Source organism: Rhopalosiphum padi, chromosome 3 (genome assembly GCF_020882245.1).
Source record: "Rhopalosiphum padi isolate XX-2018 chromosome 3, ASM2088224v1, whole genome shotgun sequence".
NCBI lineage: Eukaryota > Metazoa > Arthropoda > Insecta > Hemiptera > Aphididae > Rhopalosiphum > Rhopalosiphum padi.
Genome location: NC_083599.1, coordinates 70,094,225 through 70,112,090, shown reverse-complemented (window position 1 = coordinate 70,112,090; position 17,866 = coordinate 70,094,225). Strand labels below are relative to the sequence as shown.

Sequence of the window (17,866 nt, the reverse complement as noted above, 5' to 3'; positions counted from 1 at the left end):
CCTTTTTTTTGTAAGTTTTTCAAAATCACGTAAATACAGTTTATTAACTTGTGACAACTCTAAATACAATATATATTATATAGTATTATTTTATATTAAGTATACAAAACAAAACAAAAAAATATTGTATATTAAGCTAAATATTTAAATAATATGAAAAATCGATGTATAAACACATTTATTTTTGTTTGATTATAATATTATTTAATACTAAATGGAATTAGGTACACGAAAAATCGATTTTATTTTAATACTTCAAATTTTTTAGTACAAATTAGATCCAATTTTTTATGTACTGCTTGTCTACTCCAAAAGATAATAATATAATATAATAGACATAAAAAATATATATTATAACAAAACACATTTTAAAAACGATATATTCATCGCTATGCTCAGATTCTAAATTGTACCACTAACGGCCCCAACTACTGTTATTCACATACAAATACAAATTATTTCTTACATTATTTAATATTTTAATATCTTTGTCGTGTCTATCTATAAAGCATGAACATAGTTCATGCTATAAAGCAAATAGAATAAAGTACACAGCTGATAAATACTGAACGTATTATCTTACCTCTGTGGTCATAGACTCCGACATAGATATTGTATAATATTATATTTGAATAATATGTTAATCTGTGGTAAAATAATATTGCATTGTTTGGTGATATTATTCTCTCACCACATTTTCTATAGGAAATAATATAACGTAATTATATTATTATCGTTGGTGTTTTTATATATTCTATGATATCATACATCGCAAAAATACTGTTCACAATTTTTCAATAATATCTAGTGGAATTAATTTAAAAATTGTCAGTTAAATAATGTTCACTTCATATAGTTAGTACTAACTTGATGAGGATTTGGCATAATTTTGGGTAGGTGTAAGTCCCTCTTAGCCCCCCCCCCCTATTTGCACCAATGATACAAGTGTGAAGCGAGTACTGTGAAAAATAGAAAGATAACATAAATAATCTAAATTAGGTAGGTAGGTAATAATTGGTTATTTACGAATTTTCAATACTATATAGTCTCAGCTGGTACCTTTTTCTCGTCTTTGTCGAAGAAGTTTCAGTATCGTAGATTCAAGAAATGATCAGGATAAATAGTATATAATATTATAATAAGAAAAAAAATAGTTAATTAATTGTTATAATTATATATATAATTTTTTTATCAATCATCGAAATCGAACTGTATGTCTGTATACTAATTGTACTGTAATTTGTCTGTATAGTTATAACTTATAAGTATAACTTACTAATATCACCTTCATTTATCTACTAGAGCGTCAGGTCGGCCCACTGCCGTTACTTCAATAGTTCAATATCTATTCATTATCTCGTTAAAAGTTCGACCGACGACGCGACGACCACAAGACTTATCTTTATTTTTATATTAAGTAAACAGATTAAGGAAATAAAAAAAAAAATAAATAAAAGGACAGTAATTTAATGAGTATAAGAGTAAAGGCTACGCCCTTCCTTTATTTATAAAACAATAGTGATTCCTTGTTCTTTTTTGTTGGCGAGATTGTTATGGCTACTTTATGTTTGTTAAGAAATGTGAGTTGATTGTTGTCGATTTGTCATATTATAGGCGTTATAGCTTTACGCCTCCGCATTATTTTTTTTCGTGGGAATTATGTACATATATAAGTATTCTAATGTTATGGTTAAATTTTATTGATATTATAAATTTATAAAAATTAAATATTCAAATATATATTGAACAGTAAGACACATTGAACTCATTGGAGTCCATATTTAACTTAAGATAAATGGAAACGCATATCATTACAGTACAAAATATTGACAATTGATAATACTGAATATTGGCGTACCCGGTGGCGCCCACGTAGAGTACAAATAAATAGTGCAGTTGCACTAGTTTCACGCGGGTTAAAATTTTGGCCATGAATTTGCAATATTTTTGAATTTATGTAAGGAAAACATGAGAAATTGAAAAGCATTAATGCGTTATGCATTATAATTTATAAACTGTAACTTTAAGAAAAAAATTATTTAAATTAAGTAGGTATCAAAAAAATAAATTTGGGGCCATGTAATATTAATATATTATAACTGCACTGGTTCATGGAAAACCTGTGGGCGCATGATAAAATAAATTGCCTTCTATCACAAATAATGAAATAATAATAGTTATTACAAATAAACCGAGGTTACGTGTTGAAGGACACTTTTTAGGTACATCTCTCAGTCATCAAATTCATTTTCAGAAAGTCAGCTAAATGACGACAGATAGCCCTAGCCTAGATCTGCGCTTCTTCATTAGAGATCTATATTTTCAAAGATGTGGCATTATTTCTGGATTGGTATGCATGCACGTAACATATTCAATTTAAGCAATACATTCTTTCACAATATCTCAACATGTAAATCATAAATGGCGTCATTTACATAGGTGTAATTATAGGAATTAAACCCTTAAGCTAGTAGTCCTAACTTAATCTGGAGTCCTAATATTTTTTGATAAAAGAAATAAGGTGCGAAGGCAATCTCCTATCACCATCACACAATTTACAGTGTTAGGAACTAACAGAATCTTTTTTGTGTTGGTTTATATAAAGCAATAAACATTATGGGTTGGATACAATGGATACTTTTTTCATAACTGAAAAAGTCCACAACGCAAGAGAAATTTATAAAATAGGTAACAACTTGTTTCAAATGTTAGCCGTTTGCACGGATCGATCGCTGTAGCTTAAAATTGTCGTATAGTTATTTAACGGAAGTAAGAACGAATAGTTTAAAACGTGAACAACTAAAACGGTTTCACTGTTTCAGTATTCAGTAGTGTGAGCAGAGTGCAGTGTCAATTCCATTCGTGTTATTGACATTTTGTTGTTTGACGCGCGCTGCTTGACGTCGTGAATTCGTGACTCGCGATGGAGGCATTGAACTCTACATTAAAATAATTTGATAACTTAACTCCAATTTGGAGTCTCCAAATGTTATCATATAGCAATAAATCATACGATTGAATCACTTAACACAGTTGAATCAATCACGAGTGGAGGTAGTTATAATCACGGAAGACATAGTACTTGGCGCAGCCGCGGCGACAATAAAGTGCTGTTCCACAGCGGCGTAGAATATTAATATACGTTGAGTATTCTACCGTGCGCATGACCAATAAAATATGTATCTACACGACAGTGCGTTATCGCAGTGATTCAGTGATAACTTAATCTGCTTAATCGATGTGGTAAGGGTAACGGCGGCCACCGAACGAATAATTGCAAGTGCATCCGTGGTGTTGTTAATCCGTCGTCATCGCAAACGATTCTTTCTAGTTGTCTACAATTCTACAACAATCATCGCGACGTCGGTGCGATTGACCGACACTTGTTTCGCGTCCCTCGCAACTCGGTCACCGTTAACCATTACCGTGTTTTAGCGAGACCATTGTGATCGTTTCGTTCGGCATTCGTTGTGATCGGTCGTTTTCTATCGTTGTATCCGGCACGATCTGTAATCCAGAAGTGAGACGGGCGCGGCGTTTTGTCATTTCTGTTTACTGGTAAGTAGTAAGTAGGCGTATGCACAAGATGAATATTACACGTGAATATGACGGTCTCGTTGCCATTGTCGTCGCGATCTACATCGATATTGTTGAAATAGGGCGGCGGCGGCAGCGAGATCAATTCAGGTCGTGAGTGGTATCAAGTGTTTTTTGTCTTCTAGCGGATAATTTTGTATTAATAATTATGAATATATCATTTTTTAAATACTGTTTCAGTGCGGCGGCAATTATAAACTTTGAGGGATCGTAACTGCTGATGCGTGTAGCGTGAACCTTTCACTGCTGCTATTGATTTCGATGAATTTTCACTGTCAACATAGGTGCTAATACCTAAGTTATTACTACTGCTGAGAGTATAATCCCGGTTACAGTGGTAAAACCACGCATGGAAGGTTCGACACTGTATGGTTTAATCACAAAGAACACTTACAGTAAACAAAACAATATTTTTTGTAAATCAACGCGCAACTAAATTGAAATGGAAGGTGTACCACGATTATATATGATTGGCTTACCAGCCAAACAGTGTGTTTACAACCAGAAACCTGATTTTTCATCAGCTTTAAATCATGTAAATATTAAATTATATACCTAATGCTAATAAGAAAAAGTTCTTATTTGTTAAAATACAATAAATTATGCTTTTAGATACATGTAAAAAAAATTGGTCTGATGATATTTATGCAAAGTAATAGTATCTTGAATTAATAATATATCAAATAGTGTACTTATTTATAGTATTCAAAATAAAAATATGATCATATTATTCAATTTGTATAAATAAATAAGTTGTGGTTATTATATCACTAATTATTAAAGTTAATTTATTAATAATTATTTTTAGATAGGATAAGTTCATAAAAATTACTAATTGAGTCGAGTTACCAATATTTTTTAAAATTTATTTGGGTAGGTAAAAAATTCAGTTATGATAAAATAGTTTAATAATAACATACAATTATTATTAATTTAACACAAATAAGTAAAGTTAGTTAATATAAATTAATTAGTATGTAAATTAAAAACTAAAATTCATAAATGCATTAATTCATTTGATATGATCAGATTTTTTTAAATCTATTTTCAAAATTAAAATCTGTCGTACTAAAATCCAATAGTCTAATCAGGTGATAGGTTTAAATGCTACATGGACTTAAGTCCTATTAAGATGATATTGTTATACTCTTTATATTTTATCTCTACTCCATACGCATCATAGAAATTTTTTGTTTAGATGAACTATGTTGTGCTGTTGGATTTAATATTATGAATTGAACAATTGTAAAACTTAAAATGTGCATTATGTTTGTTTGATCATAGACATTTTACAATAGTAATATTTTATATATACTTACAATTTACCTAAAAATTTGAAATATTATAAAACAGTCAACATACAGATATAGATAATGTAAAATGTTCTTAACTTTTTGTCAAGGGTATTCGCTCTAATACTAAATCTAACGTACTAACTACGCAAGTAGTGGTTCTTCTAAATAAAAATTTTCCATGTTGCACATTAGGTAATTTATTGGTTGGGGTAAAAAAAAACTAAGACTTTTTTTAACTAAAATATATTTATTGCACTTAATTAGCTCTTGTGTATACGTATAATTTATAATTTATATTTTACACAGGAAATACAAAAATCATATGACCGAGATCCCAGTTTGTATTCTGCTGACATTGACACATTACTTGGACTCAGACAATCTGCTATGAATGTCATGATGTCATCAGCTTGCAGTGTAGAAGAGTGCACAGCATTAAAACGTTACTATGCAAACCTTGTTCGATTAACAGATAAGTTTCCTAAACTGTTGCAGCAACAAGGTACAGGACTAAAAGAATCTTATGATGATGTTGAAGTTGGGACGGCTAGAGAATCAAAACCATTGATATTTAAATGGCAAGTATTCACAGTTAAAATTCAATGTATTTTATAGTTAATGTTATATATAGAAAATCACTACTGTAATCTTAAGTTCAAGTACTTATTTTGCTTATGAGATATAACTTCATCTTAATGTCATAATAATTAATGAAGTTTATTTAATGTTTAGGAAACGAGCTCTTGGTGGCAAAACAAACCTACAGCATCAAATGAAAAATAATGTGGACGCTACATCTTTAGTTGATAATGGCAATATTGGATATGAGATGAGGTGTGTGTTGTATAATGTGGGTGCGGCTCATAGCCGGCTAGCTGCAGCACAGGATAGGTCACCACCATTAGTATCGTCCAGTATGCCAACAACAGTTGATGGAGAAATTCCATCAAACAATGCTCTTAAGATAGCTTGCACACACTTGCAGTGTGCTGCATGGGCTTTTCAGGTATTTTTATATGCAATTATCATATTATACTATTATATTCAATAGATTTAAGTAACCTGTACAAACTATATGTGTTTAGTGCTAATATATTATATTGTGTTTATACGTTTTATTTCTAGCAATTGCTTGGTGGAGATGGATCCAATAATGAACAAACTAAGTGGAACCATCGACAGCAGCCGCAAGTTGCAAGCCGTGCAGCTCTTGAATTTGCATACAATGTGACACTAGCACAAGCCCAAGAGTGCATACTGGAGAAAAGCATGATGGATGGCCGAAAACCTCTTATAATAGGTACACACAAATTATATACCTTATAAATAAATTCAATTGAAGCATGCCAACAGAACAATTTTTAAGAAGCTGTGTATAGTAAATATGTTACTATATTGATTAGGCAGCATAGTGTATGTATAATTTAAATTAAATTTAAATTAATTTATGTATTATCTAAACTGTGGATATATTATCACTTTCAAATATTAAAAAAGTTACTTAATAATTTCACTAAAATATCCACAAGTAAATAAAATAATGAGTTAATAACATTTTCTGTTGTATCAATTCATTGTGAAGAATGAATGTATATAAATAAAAAAAAGAATGAAACAAATTCTTTTTTTATTCTAATACATAAATATTATTTTTTTATTGTTCAAAATCTAAAACTGTTTTTGAATAATAAAAAAAAAGCAAATTATTATTTCAAATTAAATTTTTATAATTATTGCTTAAAGTTAGTCTTATAACTAAAGTTGGCCAATTAAAAATTTTCAAACTGATGTAACTTTCTATTATCTATGCTCGAGTATACTATTAAATTATTATTATTAATTTTGTTTTAATATTATCAATGTAGCTAAAGTATCAGCTATGATATGTGAGTATTTTGCTGGAGCAGTGGATGCAGTTCAAAGAGTGGAACGAGAGCCGTATTGTATAAGCACCAATAGGCTTGAGGTGAGTAAATTATGTAGTTCTACTCTCAGTAGTCATTCTCAACTACTCTATGTCAATAGAGTAGTGTTTCTCAACCAGTCTATCGTTAAATAAGTCCAAATGTTTCGCAAAGTATATTAAATGATACAAAATGTACAAACATTTTTGACACAATTTCCAAAAATAAAAGGTATTTATTATAATTTCTATAATGATTAAAGATTAAATATAAATTATCTATTATCAACATTTATCATTATTTTTATGTTATATTTTTTCTTTATTATTTTTAATTTTACATTATCAATCAAAATTAAATATTAAATATATGTAATATAGCCCATTATTCCTATTTTATTTATTGTGTTGCTAAGTATAAAATATTTTAATACATTTTTGCCATAATACAAAGGTTGAAAATACTGTTATAGAGGTTTGAATCAATACTAATTGGTTGAAAAACTATTATTTAATGTTTTATAGAAGTGGAGACTATACTCTGAGTTCAAATGCAGATATTATGGTGCAGTAACTGCCCTATTTCAGGGACAACATGTCCAGGATCAGCTGCAGCAAATGGGGACCCGTGTGTCATATTACCGACGAGCAGTAAATTTGCTCGGCCGAGCTGGTTTGATATCGGAAAGTGGTGGTAAAACAGCAGCATCGATGTCTAAAGATGAAGATTCAGCAGATGATGACTACTACTATTACTTACAATCAGAACATGGACGCTCAGGCGCTGGTCGATCTGCGGCTGCCAAAGTAAGAGGAGTATAAGGAGTAATGACTAAAATGTTAACCTAGATTTATGAATTTAGAATTCTTCATTTAAACTTAATTGTAATGAATACTAAAAATTAAATATCTTATTAATATATGGTTATAGTGGTTACTTTGTGGTTAGATTAGTCCCTAAATATAATTTACACCCTCTTGTCTTTTACTAGTCGATATTAATGTCTTTATTTTAGAATTCACATTTTAGTCAATATAAATGTCTAATTTATAATAATTAATAGTATTATTAATAGTATAAATGTCTTCTTATAATCATTCAAAATAATCATAGTTTTATATAGTTTTATATTTATTCTTCATCAGACTTTGTGGACAGGTATTTATATTGTTAAAACTATTATTATAATTATTACTGTTATGTATTAGTATGAAACATTCAATATCTATACTTTGTTCAGCAAGAGAATCACACCATAATTGGATTAAATTCAATTCTTTTTGCGCATTTCCACGCCACACCCTGCCATAGTAGAATTGATCTTGATAGTAGATTGTTGAGTGGAAATGCACAAAATTCTTACGGAATGTTCTTGCACTGGACAAAGTAATAGTTAATTCTTGTTATTATTTTATTTTGTGAAGGAATTGGAGATGCGAAGAGATACTTTGTCATTTGCAATGGATGTGGCTGCAGCAAAGTGGCGAGCAGCTAAGTCAGAAAATGAGCTTATCTATCATGAACCTGTGGTTCCTGTGCTGTCTGATGACGATGATAGTGATTGTTTAGGAAATACTTCATCTAAAACCAATATTAATCGTCGTCAGTTAGATAGGGTCAAGGGTGCATCTCTGGTCAAGCCTATAGCATTTGGTGTTGATGATCCTGAGCTATTAACTGTTGTTCTGGTCTCCAATAATAATGAGTCATCTAATGTTACTACAACTACATTATTCAAAGATCTAGTGCCTACAATTACCCGTCATCGAGCTGCAATGTACCGGTTGGTATAATATTGAGTTAATAAAATATACTGATTTTGATGCAATTCTCATAAATAATTTAATTATTCTATCCATAGAATATTAAGGGGCCTCGCTACTGCTGTCAATTTAAGCTCAAAAGACCTTAAGTTTTGACAAATTCGAAGTTGGTTTAAGATATTTGATTTTGATTCTGAAATAAAAAAATTAAACATTGTAGAAAATTGTCAATATAGACCGTACAGAATACTTTGTAAAAATTAAATCATATTATAATGAAGTGTCAATAAAAACTTGAAAATATGAATTATTTAAGTCATAATTAAAATTAAAACTGGAAAATAAAGACATTTTTCTGCTGAATTTAAGTAATTTTTTTTTCAGAATTAAGATGAGACAACGTTAACTAATTTGAATTTTGTCATATCAATAAATAAGTTGTCGTAAAATTTGTATAGTGAATTTTTATTGTTATTGAGTTATTGACATGTGCATGCCCATACGAGAGTGGCATCCACCTTTGGCTCCAGCCAGTACCCGCTTTGAATTTCATTTACAACTAACGCATAGATCTTGGGTGACTAAGACAAGATTATGAATTGCCTAAATGTTGTCATTTAAATAATAACCGTAGTGAGGCCTCTTAAATGGACTGCAGTACTATATATTGAAATATAAAAATAAATATCTAAAGTTGGAGGAATATAGTATAAAGGTCATGTTATATTAATTAAACCTTAATGATTTATTATTTTATAAATAATAAAATAAAAATTTATAATTTTTAAGATTTATATTATAGAAATAGTTAAATAGTTTTATGCTGTTCAGAGATAATGAAAATGAATTAATATTATAGTCGATACTATTGAACTTGTTTAGGAATATAACTAGGTATTTTTTAAATGCAATTATTAAAGGATTAAACAAGCTTAGACTTATAAGCTATTAATCAAATTATAAAATTAATCATTCATTATATATTAAATAATTTAAAACAATCATAGTCTTAAATAAGAAAATAGTATATTGTGTATTAATACATGCTTCATGTTCTAAAAGATGGTTTTTAGAATCTGCGACAAAAGATGTAAAATGTTCCTGGAAGATAAAAAAAAAACTAAAAACATCAAATTTGTGCAATAAATGGTTATTGTATATAATATGTAAAGAACATAATATAACACCTTTAATTTGCCAAAATTGTTCACTACAAACAGTGGAAAAGAGTTATTTTTTAGAATTAAATAATTTATAATTAATAATCTAATATATAATAACATTTTTTATGAAAATTTCTTTTGTTATTGGATAATTCTACCAATAAAAGTATTGAACAATTTTTTTCAAACTTAAGATCAATAAGAAAATATTACTTCAATTTATTGAAATATTTTAATACAGGATCAAATACACCGTGTACATGAATTTTTATTGTATTTTAAGTTAATTTACTTATCAACTTGAATATACTCATTTATATTTATATTTATCAATTAAGTTAAATTGAAATATAAATGTTTTATTTAGTAATTAACATCTATAGAAAAAATAAATACACTTAAAAACACTTAAATAAATATTTTATAATTGTACATTATTCATAACTATTAGGTAATTTGATTTTTAATAATAATGAATAATGATATAGTTTAAGATGTTAATGTTATTTAGTGAGATATGTTTAATTTAAATAAGCATGTCATCATAATATTGTACTAATAATCATATTTCTGTATTTTTTTATACTGGTTTTAACAGAACAGAGAAGTGCAACCTTGAAGCAGATATGCAATCATTGTGCCAAGAAGCAGATGACCGTTTAAATGAATTCTCAGACACATTACATCTAGAGTGCTTAGAAATGTATAAAGGCAAAAATAGTGAATTTAGCGATGGTAGTAATGAAAATAATGATGTATCAGAACTCCCACAAGTAAGCACTCACTTTAATGTTATTATTTATTCTTATTGATTATTTCTGTTACTAATTTTTGTTGATCTTGTGTTGAATATTTATTATTGTTGCGAATAAAAGCAATTGGTAAATTGTTGTGCTGCATATCAAGCCTTATTGCAACAACAACAAGAAAAGAATGGAACTACATCTAGTGCAGTTGAAGAAGATCAGTTGGACATTGACATGGCTCGACTATCAGCTGCGGTCCAAGCTGTAGATGGTATGCTGGATGAAATAGATAGATTTCTAAAGGTATTACATATCTGATAATTAATGATTATTAGTTTTTTCTACCTACTGGGTAATTTTTGACAACGTTTTAAATGTAGTTAAAATAATTATTATCGATTATAAAATAACTTCTCTCCTAAAATATATAAATTGTATATGCCCAAGTTACTTCTATATGTATTTATGTAAGTCAACAAAATATCTTTCTTAAAATTAAAATATAGTATTTAAATAATTGTTGTACACATGCTTAACTTCGAACAATAAAATTATACAGATATTATTAGTTTATACAAAAGTAAAATTAAATTCCTACAAAGAAATGTCACAAAATTGTGAAGGCTAGTAGAACAATTTTAATGTATATATGGTTTTTAATTTATTTTATGTTTGAACATTTTGTTACTACTAAATACTAATATATATATATTTATTAATGACAAGTATATTGTATTATTTTTAAGTTATATATAACATTTTAATACTTTATATAGAGCTATTTTTCTGTAGAGATATTTTGGAGCTATATTGACAGTAATTTTTTGATAGAATATATTATTATTTTTTAGAGATAATTTTACAAAAAAATAAAAATTATTTTTAAATTTTGCAAAAAAGTAAAAATAATTAGAAGTTCTTTTGTGCCAGAATACATAATATATACAAAATAAATTTTTGTATTTAGTACAAATAAATAAATTAAGAAAGAAAGATAAAAAGATAAGCTTATCCATATTTAATACATTTATATAATAAAAATTAAAATGGACACCTAAATCATCATGTAATAATTAGTTGTATGTAATTTGATAAAATTTGTTGACAAATGATTCTTCTGAAACAATATATTTGTGTGTTTTCATGTTTAGTAGGTTTTGTGTCTGTTACTTTGTATAAACTCATATATTATATTTGATATGAAAAATTTGTCTAGTTTTATATGCTCAATTTTATTTTATTATTATATTAGTATGTTTTAACTACTTCATTATTTTGATCTGATATTTGTGTTTGTTGACAATTTGTGTTGCGTAAACATAATCAGACTGAAGAACTTGGGGACTCCGAATATCGGCGTACGGTTGGTCGTCCATATGATTACTCTGCTGGTAGGATGCGTGAATTACGCCGAGAAGCTTCCCGGTATAGAGAAGCACACGTTGGCCGGGCACGAGACAGCTGGGTGACTCTTAGTCGAGCAGTACGGGATCGTCGTCGCCGGGACCTAGAGCTGCTAGCATTACCACCGGCTGAACTAGCGGCACGCTTACCGCCAGCTCGTCCTGCGATATCTGCCATCGCGTCTGAAGTTGCTGCCTCTGGTTCTGTGGAATCGTCTTATGATGCTGGTAAGTATTATCATTCCAGGGAAACTCATGTTATACAATATATAACACTTAGATATAATATTATATTAAATAAACTGCATTTTTTACTTACCTATCTACTAGTAGAATCATCGGACCAAAATGAAGACTCTGAATCAGACGATGGTAGTGATAGTCGATTACGAATGTTGCAACGAGAATCAATAAAACGTTTGGATCGGCTTAATATGGTAGTTGGCAAAATGAAAGAAGTACGTGAGCAACGCCAGACGCTATTGGTCCGACTTCGAGACGAAATGAACCGAGAGGATAAGGACGCCGCAGCTGCAGGGATGGAAGAAGCAGAAATGCTAGGAGAACTACGAGGTTCTGATGTTGATGTTACTGTGGCGGTGAAAAAAAGATTGGATGATCGCTACGGAAATTTGGTGAGTACTAACATGTATTATTATAACTATAAACAAAAGTATAGTTAGTAAATAGTTATATATAATAGTAGTCATCTATGGATCATTTCAGTTTTTATCTGAGAGATTTATTTTATAAAACACAAATTTCAAAGCAAATAAAATAATTGTAATTATTAAAAATTTATTTTTTAAATTTTATAATTATTTAGAAAAATTAAAATAAATGTATTTGATACCCCACAGTAATTAAATTACTATGCATAGAACATAGTTAAATGTAGTTAAATTTAGTAAATGCTTATTTACATATAATATTATATTAATAAATAAATAATATTTGATATTTCCAAATTTTTTTTTATGTAAATATATATATATATATAAATAAACAATTTTTTATGTATTAAATCTATAGATAAATAATACATTTATAAGTAGCTACATATCATGGAAAAAAGTTTAACTTGCCAAGTTAAAAGTTAAAATAAAAGTAACTTATTAATACCCAACCTTGCATTTAAGTATAATAATTTTTTATTACATATATTTTGTTTAAATGTAAATCACTCTCTATTTCTTTAATTGCAATTTATAGTATTAAGTTGAGTTCATACATTGTTGTTTCTAATTAAACCTTTAAAATCTTCTTAAAGATTAATTTAATAAATAAAAACTCGACGATTAATATGTATATATTTAAAAAAAAAGGTAAGCATGATTGATCAGAACCTGTCAGCCCAACTAAACATTTTGGATGCTGTGAGGTCGGCATATGCACGAGCTGCACCTGAACGACGAGCATTTGCCAATGCCATGCAACGACGTCGGACTCTTGTATCGTCTTTATTAGATGCATACGAAAGTTTTGTGGTTTCCAATGGTGGGACACCATTAGAAACTTGTGGTGAAACTATGGCAGCATCACCGAACTGTGGACTACTTCCAGACGCGGTTCTAGCTGAACGGTGTGCAAAGGGCTTAGATTTCTATCAACGATTGTTGACTAACGTATCAAAATTATTACAACGTGTAAAAGGTGTGTAATTCTTTAGGAATTTATCAGTTATATTCTATTTAACCATTACCACAATAGCGTTTTTACATATGGTTTTGTCAATATCTGTAATAAATTGTATATTTTGTTATAAACAGGCACGTGCCAAGTGCAAACCGAACAACGGGATCAGATGATAAAACAACATCAAAAGTGGGAAGCCACGACACAAGATTTGGATGATGACTCAACTGCCACAATTGGTGGTCTTGATGATTTACTTGCTGCTGTCTCGGGCATTGATGATCAAGATCATCAACAGGATGACTTGGCTGCTTTGATTAAAAGTTTTGGCAGTAGTGGTGGACCTAATAAGCCAGTTGCACCTCTTGGAAGCAGTCATTGGGACGAGCAGCATAACCATCTTCGCAGACTTTCACCTCTTGGATCTGAACAGCAACAACAGCAAAAACAATATTATCACCAGTACCGTCATAATCAAGTACAACTACCGCCGTCATCTTCATTTAACCCCAATGATGGTAGCATTCAATACTATGCTAACAATCTACCTTCTACAAAAGGAACTTATAATCGTCATAACAGTCAGCAACAGCCAGCATCTGCAATATCAACACATTATTCATATCCAACTGCTTACAATGTTTCTGCAGGTTCAACAGCACTGACAGCACCAGAAAATTCTTCTACTTCATCACTTCCATCTCCTTCGATATCGTCATCATCTATCCCTTATAACTATTATAATTATCAATTACTCACAAGTAAATCTGCACTACCATCATCATCATACAACAACATTATGACTGCTGCAGCTACTAGTGGTGATATTGATTTACCCGCGATGCCTTTGATGAATGCTCTCCATTTGAATGATAATAATGGCAGTAGCCAAAACGTAATTTCTTCTTATAGTCAAAGTAGTAGTAGTGATGTCTTCCCAAATGCAGCAGCAGCAGTTGCAGTTTTGCAACGGCCTCTACCATCACAATACAGTGGTATTGGTTATGGCGCTGCCAGTGGTTATGGTTATCACCATCCTCATACATTATTAGCATCACGACAGCAACAGTTTTATCCGCCACAAAAGTACCAACAACAAAATTCAACAGCGGCCACCAATGCTGGTGCGACAAATGTTGGAACAGCAGGTGTATTTGTACAACAAAATCAACAGCAATTAATAGGGGGAAATAATGGTTTATCTGCTGGTATACAGTCATCATTGCCGATGTCTTCACCTCCAATTTCGACAGCTAGTGTTAACAGTAGTAGTCTATCAGCAGTAACACAATCGTCTTCCATTTCCACTAGTGGTGGTACATCAACTGTTGCCAATTTCTATCATCAATTACCATCACAATTGCTACAGCAACAGCAGCAGCAACAACAACAACAGCAGCAGCAGCAGCAGCAACAACAACAACAACAGCAGCAGCAACAACAACAACAACAACAGCAGCAGCAACAACAACAACAACAGCAGCAGCAACAACAACAACTTCAAATGTATCAACAGCAACTACAGGAACAGAAACCTCAGCAACAGATACCACAGCAGCCACATTTGTACCAACAGCAAATGCAGCCTCAATTGTATCCACAGCAGCATCCTCAACTGTACCAACAACAAACACAAACACCTCAGATGTATCAACAGTTACAACAACAACAACAGCCCCAGCAATTAACAACTTCAGTCGGAAATACTACTGCTAAATTTTACTATCCATCACCACTACAGCAACAAGCTTCCCAACTGTACCAACCACATCATCAGCAACAACTTCAAATGCAACCACCATCGATTTTGACGACCTCTGCAGTAACTAGTAGTTTGCAGCAACAACCGTCATTGTCAAACAACACTACTAGTATTGGCAGTAGTTATTATCAACAACTCCAACATCATCCACCAACAACGGTGATGCCAGCAACTACGTTTAATACGGTACCAACAACTCCTAATAATTATATTTATCAGCAGCCGCCAATGGCGACAGTATCCTTCAACCAACATCAACAGCAGCCACAGTATTATCAACAACAGTTTCCTATAGTTGGTGATGGTAGTGGTGTTGGTATGGGCGGTAGCTTGGCCACTATGACATCAACTGTTACTCCAATCCTAAATTTGTTGGACGATGATCTGGTAATATCGGGCCCACCACCAATTCAACCAGAAAAAATTGGCGTCAGTAGTGTCAGTGATACCGTTACTACATCAGCCAATATCAGTAAAAAATGACTTTGCTGTTTGAGAAACCAATAGCTGTTTATAATTTTTAAATTTTTAAACTTATTATTTGTGCCACATTTGTTTTTTTATATATGCCAGTGAATGTATTTGTTTTATCAACATCAATTATTATGTTTAAGAATGTTAAAACGAATCATCACTGTGCATTGTGATTTTTATTATCTTAAATTTCTATCTTATTCCATTATGATTATCTTTAATATTTTATTGCAAAACTACTATTTCATTTATTAACATATACATATATATATATATATATATATATATATTTATATTAAAATATATTTCTTTATTTTTTGTTATGTGTGCTGGTAACTGGATTGGTTGCAATTGTTATTATTTTATTATGTATAGTGGTTATTATTATTAATTATAAAACAATTTTATCTTTTATATACATGCTCATTGTTTGTTTCGCACATAATTTATTTATATTTTAATTTTAATTTACGTAATTATTATAAATTACAATATAACCAAGTACACTATATAATTAATAATTTTATTAATTTTACATGAAAGCTAATGTCATTAATTTTGATAATCTGAAATATATTTGGCATTAGCTTTTAAGAAAAAATTGCTTTTACAAATATAGTAGAACGGCATATAAATCCATTTGTTTCTAAATGTATGCTTAGAATTCCTTAAACCTAATTAATCTATAAAGTATTTTTATCAACAAAAACAATTTTGTCATTTTTATTACCTATTGTTTCAATAAATTTATATTGGAAATAAAGTATATTCAAAATTGTACAATAAATAAAAAGGCGGTGGAAATAAAAATAAAAATCTTAGTTATTCGAGTAGTTAATCTTAAAAATCCTCTTGTAATCTATACAAATCAGTAATACGAATTCATCCCAACTATCAAAGCTCTATTGAATTTATATAGGTTTATCAATAATCAAACAGTTTCCCTCCTCTATAAAAAATGGATATGCAAATTCTACATTATAAATATCTTGTCCATAATATCTTTGTCTTGATAAACTACCTACAATATACAGTACAAAAAAATTTAACCATTCAAAATGTTAATTTTAATTTATTTACATATTAATATTGAGATAAATTATTTATTTAAATAATATATTATACATTTTTATACTAATGGTCAATAATTGTGTAAAAGAAAAATTACAAATTAAAATATTGTAATATTCAAAAAAATACAATCCAAGGATTTTTCAATATTAAAATATTGAAAACAGATTATTTGAGCGATGTAAGTATATTGTTGTTTAATAATTTTTATTTTATGTATTTTTCAACAATACATCATTATTTAAATTATACATTAAACTTTCAATTATCCGTAGATTACAGTGTTATTTAATATTAAATCTGGAAAAATCAGGCAATACAATCCCTACTGCGATAAAATATTGTTAAAAATTTCAATCGCAAATAGTGTTTATAAAAAAAAAAAACAATTCACTAAATTTGTTTTTAAAAAATAAATGGTAATGTTATATTTATTGTATGAATATTTTAAAATATCAATTTTCTTTGAATACTATTTAATGTTAAATAATAAAATTTTACAATAACAAAATAAGCATTTTTGTTTTAATTTGTAATTTACGGATTAACCAAGGAATTTGCTTATTTCCGATTGTTGTGCTACTCTATTCCGCAGATGATCGAAAACGAGAGTTAAGCGTATTACGAAGTTTCAAGTACTCTTTAATTCTACTATAATAATTTATATAGTGGCCTATTTATTTTTTGTTTGAGTACCTAATAAAACAATTAAAAGTGTATACCTAAAAATCATATAATACTGGTAGGTGCCTAATTAATCATATTAATTAATATTTATGATTATTAACCAATAAAAATTCATTTTCTATATAAATATACACGATATAGTACATATATAGTAATGTTTTTTCTCTGTTTTTAATTTACAAAATGTGTAATAGATACTTGAAATGCCACTGTTATCCATCATAAAGTTTATGACATAAACAATAATTATAACAAAACTACATTTGTTAAAAAAATTAAATGAATCATAGTCAAAAATTATTGTTAACACTCTCTAATATCTACATAATCATACCACATACTCTAGATTGAATAAACATGAATTTG

At 29.4% G+C, this 17,866-nt stretch overlaps 1 protein-coding gene across 2 annotated transcripts; it reads left to right on the top strand.

Annotated features, from left to right (window-relative positions):
• Positions 1-3,158: 3,158 nt before the first annotated feature.
• On the top strand, positions 3,159-16,377 carry LOC132923999 (uncharacterized). Of its 2 annotated transcripts, none has more exons than XM_060988049.1 (14): positions 3,159-3,558; positions 3,778-4,132; positions 5,199-5,470; positions 5,625-5,898; positions 6,018-6,192; positions 6,758-6,858; positions 7,321-7,602; positions 8,221-8,579; positions 10,321-10,495; positions 10,598-10,771; positions 11,796-12,099; positions 12,205-12,506; positions 13,197-13,524; positions 13,641-16,377. In XM_060988049.1, the coding sequence occupies exons 2-14, from the start codon at positions 4,040-4,042 to the stop codon at positions 15,749-15,751; spliced, it is 4,950 nt and encodes a 1,649-aa protein (XP_060844032.1). In that variant the 5' UTR covers positions 3,159-3,558; positions 3,778-4,039; the 3' UTR covers positions 15,752-16,377. The 2 variants fall into 2 exon arrangements, with proteins under 2 accessions (XP_060844032.1, XP_060844030.1); XM_060988047.1 differs by having other exon boundaries at positions 12,202-12,506.
• The last annotated feature ends 1,489 nt before the right edge of the window (positions 16,378-17,866 follow it).